General features: G+C 52.1%; 1 protein-coding gene across 15 annotated transcripts in view; it reads left to right on the top strand.

The window, feature by feature from the left end:
* The window catches only part of IFT122 (intraflagellar transport 122), a 68,357-nt gene that overhangs the window by 29,936 nt on the left and 26,225 nt on the right, over window positions 1–12,196 (top strand). For all 15 annotated transcript variants that reach the window (XR_014064351.1, XR_014064352.1, XM_081526300.1 and 12 more), the window contains 3 exons: window positions 1,817–1,981; window positions 5,301–5,498; window positions 11,582–11,722. Coding sequence is in view for 13 of the 15 variants with exons in the window: in XM_081526300.1 (XP_081382426.1) it covers window positions 1,817–1,981; window positions 5,301–5,498; window positions 11,582–11,722 (504 nt within the window). In the remaining 2 variants the exon portion in view is untranslated. The remainder of the gene's footprint in view (window positions 1–1,816; window positions 1,982–5,300; window positions 5,499–11,581; window positions 11,723–12,196) is intronic.

Here is a 12,196-nt window from a genome sequence, read left to right as displayed (position 1 = left end):
GCTCTGTGGGCAGGTGAACCTGGGGCCGTGTGCATGCTTAGCAACTCATGAGCTGTGTCATCCTAAGCAAGTCACTTCACCTCTCTGAGGCTCAGATTTTACAAATGAGAATCCCACATGTTTCACCCACATGTTTCACAGCCCGTGTTTCACAGGACTGTCAAACACAGTCAATAACTGGTAGCTGTTTCCATTCTCATCCTCACCATCATCCTCACCATCGTCACCGTCATCCTCACCATTCTCCTCACCATCCTCCTTACCATCCACCTCACCATCCTCCTCACCACCCTCACCATCATCCTCACCATCATCACCGTTATCCTCACCATCGTCACCGTCATCCTCACCATCCTCACCATCATCACCATCCTCCTCACCATCATCATCCTCACCATCCTCACCATCCTCACCATCATCCTCACCATCGTCACCGTCATCCTCACCATCATCACCATCGTCCTCACCATCATCATCCTCGCCATCCTCACCTTCCTCCTCACCATCCTCCTCACCATCATCACTGTCATCCTCACCATCATCACCATCATCCTCACCATCGTCACCATCATCCTCACCATCCTCACCATCATCACCATCGTCCTCACCATCATCCTCCTCACCATCCTCACCATCCTCCCCATCATCCTCCTCATCCTCCCCACCATCCTCACCATCCTCCCCATCCTCCTCACTATCCTCACCATCCTCCACATCATCCTCACCATCCTCCTCACCATCCTCACCATCCTCCTCACCATCCTCACCATCCTCACCATCCTCCTCACCATCATCACTGTTATCCTCACCATCATCACCATCATCCTCACCATTCTCACCATCCTCCTCAAATCCTCCACATCATCCTCCTCACCATCCTCCACATCATCCTCCTCACCATTCTCCTCACCATCCTCCTCACCATCCTCACCATTCTCCTCACCATCCTCCTCACCATCCTCACCATTCTCCTCACCATCCTCACCGTCATCCTCACCATCGTCACCGTCCTCCTCACCACCCACCTCACCATCCTCCTCACCATCCTCACCATCGTCACCATCATCCTCACCGTCATCACCATCATCACCATTGTCGTCACCATTATCATCCTCACCGTCCTCCTCACCATCATCCTCCCCATTATCCTCACCATCCTCCTCACCATCATCACCATCCTCACCGTCATCCTCACCATCCTCACCGTCCTCCTCACCACCCACCTCACCATCCTCCTCACCATCCTCACCATCGTCACCATCATCCTCACCGTCATCACCATCATCACCATTGTCGTCACCATTATCATCCTCACCGTCCTCCTCACCATCATCCTCCCCATCATCCTCACCATCCTCCTCACCATCATCACCATCGTCACTGTCATCCTCACCGTCCTCCTCCCCATCATCCTCACCATCCTCACCGTCATCACCATCATCCTCTTCTTGCTGTGGTTACACCAGAAGTCTTGTCAGTGTTTGCAGGAGCCTTTTCCTGTGTGAGTTTGTGACTCAGCTCTTGCTGTCTTCTAATCCTTCATTTTGGGTAATGTTGATAACCGTCCCCAGTCAAGCAGACATTCGAGTGAGTCGGTCATGTCTTGGAGCCAGTTGTTCCTTAGGCAACCTCTGATGGACCACACTTCTGGTCCCCTGTGGGGAACCCCCTCTCCCTTTCTTCTTCTCTGCACAGAGCCTCTGGTGAAGTTAGTGGCGATGGTGCTTGTAGAGCACATGGGGTTCCAGCAACATGCCGGTGTTCCAGGGTGTTGTTGCCATGGTTACTCACACTTTCCCCTCTCAAATTTTGCCAGATCCTCAAGATCTTTGTGGACAACCTCTTCGCCATCGTCCTGCTGAAGCAGGCCACCGCCGTGCGCTGCCTGGACATGAGCGCCTCCCGCAACAAGTTGGCCGTGGTGGATGAGAACGACATGTGCCTGGTGTATGACCTCCACACCAAGGAGCTGCTCTTTCAGGTGACCCCGGAGTGCCCAGGACAGGGTCCTTGGGTTAGAGACCCTCCCCTCGCTGCCCAGCCCCTGCAGGAGGGGCTCTGGGGGAGCAGGGAGGTGTAGATGTGGTGCTGTGCAGAAGGACGAGTCTGAGAGCCCTGGCCCAGCCCGCCCCTCACACACGAGCTGCGGGAGCTAGGTGAGCCTTGTGGGCTTTGGTTTCCGCACTAGTAAGAGGGGCAAGTTATACCTTTCTTATAAGATTACTGTGAGCAGTAAATGAGTAATATTGAGTCTCAATATTGAGACTAATATTAATATTGAGTAATATTGAGCCCCCGTGTGGGCTCTCAGTACATGGGTTTACGTGAAGATGATTCTTTGGGAAAAGTCTGCTTCTCTCAGACCAGAGGCCTGCCTGTATCTGCGATTGCCCTGAGACAGTCAGGGAACAGGACCAGTTTTGTCATCTGAAAGAGGGGAGGGGAGGGGGGCGCCCTCCCTCGGCCATTTCACAGGGATGCCCCGGAGCCAGCAGATGTGGAGTGTTTGGGGGGATAGGCACTGCTTACACAATGCCTAGGCTGGAGGAAGTGCCACTGGAGAAAAGAGCCCACAGGCTCCGCACCCAGTGCTGGCTGGCTTTCTGCTGGACTGGGTGCTGCGCTTTGCCTCTCGAGGGCTTTGTAAGTGGTCAAGGCCATTTGCTTGAAGCGAGTTCCCCCCAGAGCTGAACCCTCCCCTGACTGGCCTTCTCAGCTGCTGCGGCTTTCCCTGTGTGGTGGGCAGAGTGAGGTCCCTTCATCAGAGCGCTCTGTCCTTGGCAGTGGCATTAACACGGCAGGGGATGCTGCCTCGGTCCTTGGCAAGGGGTTGCCTGGCTACCACTGGGCCGAGGCGACTCCCTCATAACCACTCGCCCCCATCACTGGGAGCCAGAGTGGTTTCAAAGAAAGAGCACAGGGTTTGCCTTCAGACAGACCTGCCTCTACCCCTGCTTTCATCACTTACTATGTGATCTTGAGCAAGTCAGTGAATCTCTCTGAGCCTCGATTGCTCTTTACCTCTAAAATGCAACTAGTACTTGCCCCCTCACACAATTGCTGCAGGGCTAAACAACGTGCCACAGAACCTAGCTCAGCGCCTGGCGCAAAAGAGGGCCCTCAGTGTTACTTCTCTTCTCCCCAGACTCAATACCCACGGCTGGAGGTGTTAATAGGTTAGCCGGGTCCCAGTTGTGAATCTGCAGCTGAGCCTCAACAGGAGTGGAAGAACTGTGTCCTTCCCAGCCCCCACTGAGGGTTCTGCAGGAGGCCAGGGGAAGTAATTCTCCAAGTTGCCAGGAGACACAAATGTTCCCAGCTATCTTTTTCTCTTCTCTGCTGCCCCATCCCCCTGCAAACAAAAAAACTTACATTGTTTTTTACTCATTATGAAAGTAATCCATGTTCATTATAAACGACTCAGCCATTATAACAGGTTCTAGCAGAAAGGTATGAACATCTGCTGGTCCCTGGGGCTCCAGAGCTGAGCAGAAAACTTTGAGGGGAAGTGAAGGGCAGGGGTGCCTCCTGGGGTGACTGTAGTTTTGCTGTTGTTCAGTTGCTAAGTTATGTCCAACTCTCTGCAATCCCATGGACTACAGCATGCCAGGCTTCCCTGTCTTTCACCATCTCTTGGAGTTTGCTCAAACTCAGGTCCTTTGATTCAGTGATGCCGTCCAACCATCTCAACCTCTGTCAACCCCTTCTCCTGCCCTCAATCTATCCAGCCTCAGGGTCTTTTTCCAGTGAGTTGGCTTTTCACATCAGGTGGCCAAAGCATTGGAGCTTCAGCTTCAGTCCTTCTAATGAATATTTAGAGTTGATTTCCTTTAGTATTGACTGGTTGGATCTCCCTGCTTTCCAAGGGACTCTCAAGAATCTTCTCCAACAGCACAGTTCAAAAGCATCAATTCTTTGGCATTCAGCCTTCTTTATGGTCCAACTCTCACATCCATACATGACTACTGGAAAAATCGTAGCTTTGACTAAACGGACTTTTGTTGGCAAGGTGATGTCTCTGCCTTTTAATACACCGTCTAGGTTTGTCATAGCTTTTCTTCCAAGGAGCAAGCGTCATTTAATTTCATGGGTGCAGTCACCATCTGCAGTGATTTTGGAGCCCAAGAAAGTAAAATCTCTCACTGTTTCCATTGTTTCCCCATCCATTTGCCATGAAGTGATGGGACCAGATGCCATGATCTTAGTTTTTTGAATGTTGAATTTTAAGCCGGCTTTTTCACTCTCCTCTTTCACCTTTATCAGAAGGCTCTTTAGTTCCTCTTCACTTTCTTCCTTTTGAGTGGTATCATCTGCATATCTGAGGTTGTTGATATTTGTCTCAGCAGTTTTGATTCCAGCTTGTGCTTCATCCAGCCTGGCCTTTCGTATGATGTACTCTGCATATGAGTTAAATAAGCAGAGTGACAATATACATCCTTGATGCACTCCTTTCCCAATTTTGAACCAGTCTGTTGTTCTATGTCCAGTTCAAACTGTTGCTTTTTGACCTGCATACAGGTTTCTCAGGGGACAGGTAAGGTGGTCTGGTATTCCCGTCTCTTTAAGAATTTTCTAGTTTGTTGTGATTCACAGGCTTTAGCGTAGTCCATGAAGCAGAAGTAGATGTTTTTCTGGAATTCCCCTGCTTTTTCTGTGATCCAGCAGATGTTGGCAATTTGACCTTTGCTTCCTCTGCCTTTTCTAAATCCAGCTCATACATTTGAAAGTTCTTTGTTCATGTACTGTTGAAACCTAGCTTGAAGGATTTTACATGTGTGGATTGTCAGTGCAGAAACAATATATTATTTTCTACTTTTAAAATAACTCACTGTTCTCTTTCTTATTATAAAAAACAATAGATATTCATGACCAAAAGAAAATTTGGGGCAAACAAAAAAATGTAGAAAATAAAAAATTACCCACAATCTCAGCTACCCCCAATCAATCAGTGGTAATTGTTTGAGATCTATCCCTTTAAACCTTCTTCCGTGACTAGCTCTGTTTATTCATTCTTTAATAGAACTAGATCCTACTTTGCTGATTTTCTCACTTCCTATGTAATGATTAATCTTTGGGGATAATAATTTTTTCAGAAGTGATGCTTACCTGAAGAATTCCAGCACACACAGTGCAGAGAGGAGTTTGCCCCTCCTCTGTGCTGTCCATTTGGTGTCTGATCCCTTCTCCCCCAACCTTCCCTACAACCCATGTTAGCAGCTTAGTGTGATTCAGCCTTTAGGGAGCCAGTCCCTGGCTGAGCGTTGGAGTGGAGCCGTCCCCTCACCATCCCTTGCCCGCAGGAGCCAAACGCCAACAGTGTGGCCTGGAACACCCAGTGTGAGGACATGCTCTGCTTCTCGGGCGGCGGCTACCTCAACATCAAGGCCAGCACCTTCCCGGTGCACCAGCAGAAGCTGCAGGGCTTCGTGGTCGGCTACAACGGCTCCAAGATCTTCTGCCTGCATGTCTTCTCCATGTCGGCCGTGGAGGTGCCACAGGTAAGCCGGCAGCCTGTCGGCCCCCAGCCGGGGCAGGGCCTAGAGGAGACAGGGTGGAGAGACGGGCGTGGCAGCCACAGTCGGGCAGGAGGGGCTCTGGACCTGAACCCCGTCTCCACCCTTTTCAACCTGCGTGTCTTCGGGCAAACAGCTCAGCCTCATTGAGCCTCCATGTCTTTCTGATCCCCCTCTCCTGGAAGGGACAGGGAAGGTATGGAAGGTCGTCTGGCAGCAGACAGCATGTTTCACTGAGAGCTGTGTATGCGGCTTGTGAGATCTTAGTTCCCCAACCAGGGATCTAACCTGGGCCCCGGCAGTGAAAGCGCTGACTCCTAATCACTGCTGTGCTGTGCTTAGTCGCTCAGTCGTGTCCGACTCTCTGCGACCTCATGGACTGTAGCTCGCCAAGCTCCTCTGTCCATGGGATTCTCCAGGCAAGAACACTGGAGTGGGTTGCTATGCCCTCCTCCACAGAATTTTCCCAACCTAGGGATTGAACCCAGGTCTCCCACATTGCAGAAGGATTCTTTACTGTCTGAGCCGCCAGGGAAGCCCAAGAATACTGGAGTGGGTAGCCTATCCCTTCTTCAAGGTATCTTCCCAACCCAGGGATTGAACCAGGATCTCCTGCATTGCAGGTGGATCCCTTACCAGCTGAGCTACCAGGGAAACCCTCTAATCACTGGACTTTCAGGGAACTCCCGGGAATAACTCTTTTATTTATTTATTCATTTTTGGCTGTTCTGGGTCTTCACTGCTGCGTGAGCACTTCTCTAAGTTGTTGCGAGCGAGGGCTGCTCTCTAACTGAGGCGTGGGGGCTTCTCATTGCCGCGGCTTCTCTTGTTGCAGAACGTGGGCTCCAGGGCATTTGGGCTTCAGTGGTTGCGGCTTCCAGGCTCTAGAGCACAAGCTCAGTAGTTGGGATTCACAGGCTTAGTTGCTTCTCAGCATCTGGGATCTTCCTGGACCAGGGATTGAACCCATGTCTCCTGCATTGGCAGGCAGATTCTTTACTACTGAGCCACCAGGGACGCCCCCGCCCCAGAGTCATCTTAAATATTGTAGAATATATGCCCCTAGACCATTTCTATATGTATATATAATAGATGCATAATACATGCTTCTGAGTATGATTTTATGTAAACATTTAGAAACAAAAGTGGAACCATACTGTAAATACTATTTTGTGACTTCTGTCTCTAAGTATTGCTCCTGTAGATGAAACCTCAGCTTTACCATATTTTCACTGAATGTGGATTTTAAATAAGAGAGAGAGACTTTTAATCACCTCCCCTCACCTCCGTCTTCTAGTTAACCTAATTTTACATGTTTGCAGACCCATCACTTTGTAGACGTTATTGGCCGTCACCTAGCAATCGGGCTTTTCCACCCAGCAATCTGTTGGAAACATGGCTCCACATCAGTAAATGTGCTTCTCTAGCATTTAGAATACTGAGATGACTGTAAAGTCACATGTAATCGGAGGAAATCAGACAGAGATCCTTTGTAACCACTTGCCGAGGTGACCTCACTGTAGCAGTTTGCAGAACCACGGTACAAAATCTATCACCTGGGTAGCTGCACGGCACTGGCACCTCCAGCCCACGAGGCCCTGGCATTGGGTTGCCCTTCGTTATAACCACACCAGCTTCCCGCTGCCGCATTGGTTTTTGTTTTTTAATTTAATTAATTAATTGTCTTCGTCTGTGCCGGGTCCTCGTCACCGCGCAGGCTTTTCTCAAGTTGCGGAGAGCAGGGGCCCCCTCTAGTTGGCAGTCCACGGGCTTCTCGTTCTGGTGGCTTCTCTCATTGCAGGACACGGGCCCCAGGGTGCACGGGCTCAGTCGTTGCGGCTCCCAGGCTCTAGAGCACAGACAGGCTCAGTCGCTGTGGCGTGCGGGCTTAGTTGTTCTGCGGTATGTGGGGTCTTCCCAGATCAAGGATCAAACCCCATCGTCTCCTGCATCAGCAGGCAGATTCTTCACCACCGACCCAGCAGGGAAGCTCTGCCGCCTTGTTTCTGATGATTGCTTTCTGTCCTGTCACATGATGTCCACAATGTACTCAGCCAGTTGGACACTCATACTGTTTACAGCTTCTTTGCTATTGTAGGTGGTGGGCATCTTCCCAGCCAGGTCTTTGCACCAGTCCCAATATAGCTCAGTGGTATACTTTCCTTGGAGTGAAAATTGCTGGATCAAAGGTCACAGCCACGTGGAGGACTTGTAGACATGTCTCCAGATCGCTCTTTGGCTGGGCTCTGTCAGTCTGCGCCCCCTCCAGGCACCTCACCTTCACTCACATTCCCTGCTTTGGCTTTTTTTTTCTTTTTTTTTTGCTGTGCCAGGCGGCATGTGACACCCTAGTTCTCCCAGCCAGGGATCAAACTCACACCCCTTGCGCTGGAAGCGTGGAGTCTCAACCACTGGACCACTAGGGAAGTCCCTTGGCTTCTTGTACAGGGGTCTGCTTCTCCCTCTAAACTGACGATGATACCCTTGTTACTTGTTGCTTCGGGAATGAAGAGAGCCTGACACAGAGCAATTATTCAGTAAATGGGAGTGGAATTCAGATCTGAGGAAAAGGAGCAAGCAAACAAGAAAGCCAAAGAAGGAGGGGAGAGATGGGTGAAGTGGGGCAGGAGGAGGGGCAAGAGCCGCCCCCGCAGGACCGTTTCCCTGCAGTCCTGTCGGCTCTCCAGCCCGCGCCCTGGCCCCACAGCCACTGGAAACTCAGTCTTCCTCCATCGAGCAGACAGGCTGCGCTAAGCGCAAGTTTTCCTCCAGCGCTGCCATCCTGACCTCGAAGATAAAGAACAGTTCGCTGCTCCCTGATTTTGGCCAGCCCAGAGGAGCTGGAGGGGCGGCCCTGGGCGCCTCTGCCAAGCCCTGCAGATTCAGGAGCCAGGGCCCCTGGGGCCGCACCAGGGCCCTGCCGCTGACGCAGCAGCTCAGAGCTGCCAGGGGTCAGGAGAGGCAGCCCCAAGACAAAGGCGATTTATCTGTCACCCCTTCCTCCAGCCGGCCTGTGGTTTTGGCCTAGAGGCGAGGGAGAAAGCAGCAGGCCTGCTCTGGGGATTTCTGGTTTCCTTTCGAAATTTACATCATCTTGTGCAAGAAAGGGTTCATCAGGGCTGCCAAGTAGAGCGGCCAGCCCCGGGTCGGTCTGGCTCCTCGGGGCAGTGGTGACTTCATACTTGGAATGTGACAGTGCGATCGAGCAGAGCTCAGAGGGCATTTGTCCGGTTTGAATCCTTTTAAAGCTCCCGTTCTTGGATGGCGCCTCCCAGGCCAGCCCGTTTCTTAACCATGGCTTCTGTGCTCCGTTGGTCGTCCCTGTCCCCGTCCCACCCTCATGGGGCTCCACTTGGGGGGCCCTTGAGGGGAGACAACTAGCTTTGAGTTCTGACTCTGCCCCCTAACCAGCCATGGCCTAGAGCAGCCCCTCTCCCTCTGTGGGCCTCAATCGTCTGTGCAGTGGAGCTCAATGCGTCCATCTTTCAGATTTTGTCTGGCCCAATTCCTATTATTCTTATTACCGATCTTTAAATAGCAAACACTACAAAACAACTAAGTTGGAACAAACGTGGTTCACCAAAGGAGTTTAGAAAGGAAAGCTCCTTGTTCTCGGGGTGTTTGCAGAGGCTTCTGTGAGGTAGTGACACTTGATCTGAGCCCAGAAAGGCTCAGAAAGACGGAGAGGAGCTGCAGGTGTGTTCCGTGCTGAGAAGTGCAGCGAGGGAGGGAGCAGGCTTGCTTTCTCCCGGCACCTTCCCGTTTTCAAAGTGCTGGTCCCAGTGGGCTAGGCAGGGCATAGAAACAGAAGCTGATCCGTTGACCCCAAATCCCTCAGCTAGGATGTGGCCTCGCCAGGCCAGGATTCTAGCTCGACCACTCCCGGTTTCATACCCTGCTGCCCTCCTCGAAGGAAGGAGAGCTGGGTGGGGTGGCCAGGCGGAAAAGGTGAGCATTCAGAAGCAATCTTGCTGTCAGAGCAATCTTGCTGTTAGTTTCCTTCAATCTAAAGCTAAAACAACAGGACAGGAAATTTCAAAGATAAAGCCCTGAATGGAGAAAACACCACTTCCAGCTCCACATTTGGGAACGATTAGAACAGAAGTGCTGGCTGATTGATGTGCACTGCCCAGGAGGCCTGGGCAGGGGCAGCGCCTCAGCCCACTGACTAGCCTTTTGTTGTGGAAGCCACCAGGGCCCAGTTCACACTTGTTTTCATGTGCAGGAGAACACACACACACACGAAGCAGAGAGGAGCATAGAACCTGGTCAGGTTGCCCCCGGTCCAACCCCAGGGCTTCCCATTCCACTTCTGTGTCCTTAACAGTTCACTTGACTCTCAGTCTCTGGGCAGTAGTCAGGGAATAATAACACCTGAGTGCCAAAGAACTGATGCTTTCAAACTGTGGAGAAGACTCTTGACAGTCCCTTGGACAGTAAGGAGATCTAATCAGTCAATAGTAAAGGAAATCAATCTTGACTATTCATTGGAAGGACTGATGATGAAGCTCCAATACTTTGGACACCTGATGCGAAGAGCCGACCTGATTGGAAAAGACCCTGATGCTGGTAAAGATTGAAGGCAGGAGGAGAAGGGGACGACAGAGGATGAAGTGGTTGGATGGCATCACTGACTCAATGGACATGAGTTTGAGCAAACTCCGGGAGATGGTGAAGGACAGGGAAGCCTAGCGTGCTGCAGTCCACGGGTTCGCAGAGAGTCGAACACGACTGAGCGACTGAACATCAACAACAGCTACCACCCAGGGCTGTGGGACTCCAAAAGCACCTCAGAAACCTAAAAAGAGAAGTTATTAGGAACCATTCACAGGTGTCAGGGTGAGGCAGCCCTACCCCAGCGAGGGATGGGAGAAAAGTTCCCAGCGCCAGGGACGAGGAGAAGGCAGACTTTCTTGGGATCCGGAGGTTTCTCGGCTTTCTTCCTAAGAGGCCATCCCAGGCCTCTTCCTCTTGGTAACGTCGTTCATTCCTCCAGCAGAATGAACAGGCAGTAGACGGAGACTGAGGGCCTGCTGCGGGAGGTCAGTACAACCCCACTGCCACCCTCAGGTTTGCAAGCCTTCAGGGGACAGGTTTAGAGTTAAAACAGAACCTGAGGTCGGGACAAGGAGAAGACCCCTTCCCTTGAGGGGTCAATGAGGACCTTCTAGAAGAAGTGACATTTTAACAGGGCCTTTGAAGTGACTTGAGCTTCCCTGGTGGGTCAGATGGTAAAGAATCTGCCTGCAGGGTCTTCCCTGGTGGTGGTCCGGTGGTTGAGAATTCACCCTGCAGTGCAAGGGACACCGGTTCAATCCCTAGTCCGGGAAGATCCCACATGCCATGGGGCAGCTGAGCCCACATGTCACAGCTACTGAAGTCTTTGTGCCTAGAGCCTGGGCTCCACAACAAGAGAAGCCACCACAACAAGAAGCCCTCGCACTGTAGCTGGAGAGCAGCACCTGCTCACCATAGCTGGAGAAAGCTGCACACAGCGGCAGAGACCCAGCGCAGCCAAAAATCAATCAATCAGTAAAATATAAAAAAAAAAAAAGAATCTGCCTGCAGTGTGGGAGACCCAGGTTGGATCCCTGGATCAGGAAGATCCCCTGGAGAAGGGAATGGCAACCCACTCCAGTATTCTTGACTGCGAAATTCTATGCACAGAGGAACCTGGGGGGGCTCCAGTCCATGAGGTTGCAGAGTTGGATGTGACTGAGTGATTAACAAAGTAACTTAGGTACTTTGCAAAGAATGAGGGGGGCAAAGGCAATCCAGGTGAGGGTGACATCTTATAATGAGGCCCACTTCTTTCTACCCCCCGCCTCCCCAGCCCGGAGGTGGGGCAGCCAGTGGGGGTGGAGGGGAGGGGAGTGGAGGCTTGTGCTGTGAACACGATGGTTTGGTGGCTGTGAACAGAGTGGCCGGATGGAACGCCATCAGCGGCAGGCCTGAGCTGGGTGCTGGGGGTCCCTGTGGCCTGGCTCTGCAGGGTCAGGCTTCGTGTGCCTCTGACTCTCTGCACCGCTCTGACTGCAATCTTTCCTCCTGTTGCCAAACCCCTCCAGTCTGCCCCGATGTACCAGTACCTGGACAGGAAGATGTTCCGAGAGGCCTACCAGATCGCCTGCTTGGGCGTGACCGACAGCGACTGGCGCGAGCTGGCCATGGAAGCCCTGGAAGGACTGGAGTTTGAGACGGCCAAGAAGGTGAGCGTCCGTCCGCGCAAGCTGGGGCTTTTGTCCTCACCGGGGCCCTAGCGGAGGCCAAAGCCTGCTGTCCTGGGCTCTGGGCTCAGACTGGCCTGTGCCGGGGCCTCAGCTCAGCCGCCTTCTGACAGCGAGCTTCAGCCAGTCACAGCCTTGCCGAGGTTGCTCATGTGTAAGAGCTGGGTGACGACGGGCCCCCTTCTCACAGACTTGTAGGGACCTGTAAAGCCTGATGCAGAAGGGGCATCCTATAGAGTCTACCGTCAGCCTTGTTAGCTCTTATCCGCGCCCAGCGCCCAGCTAAAACCTGCTCCTCGTCGGCACTCAGTCAGTGGTGGCTTTTATCGTCGGTACAAGCACTTACCGGTATTAAGCTGTTTATTACACGGCGCTGTTTTTCCCGGCACTCCGCTAGGTCCATTGGACGAAATGGTCGGGTTCTCTGATTCTGATCCAGTGCCACTCCACACACAC

Source organism: Giraffa tippelskirchi, chromosome 9 (genome assembly GCF_054371585.1).
Source record: "Giraffa tippelskirchi isolate mGirTip1 chromosome 9, T2T-mGirTip1v1.2.pri, whole genome shotgun sequence".
Lineage (NCBI taxonomy): Eukaryota > Metazoa > Chordata > Mammalia > Artiodactyla > Giraffidae > Giraffa > Giraffa tippelskirchi.
The sequence above is the reverse complement of the archived record's forward strand: the minus strand, read 5'-3'. Positions and strand labels throughout refer to the sequence as shown.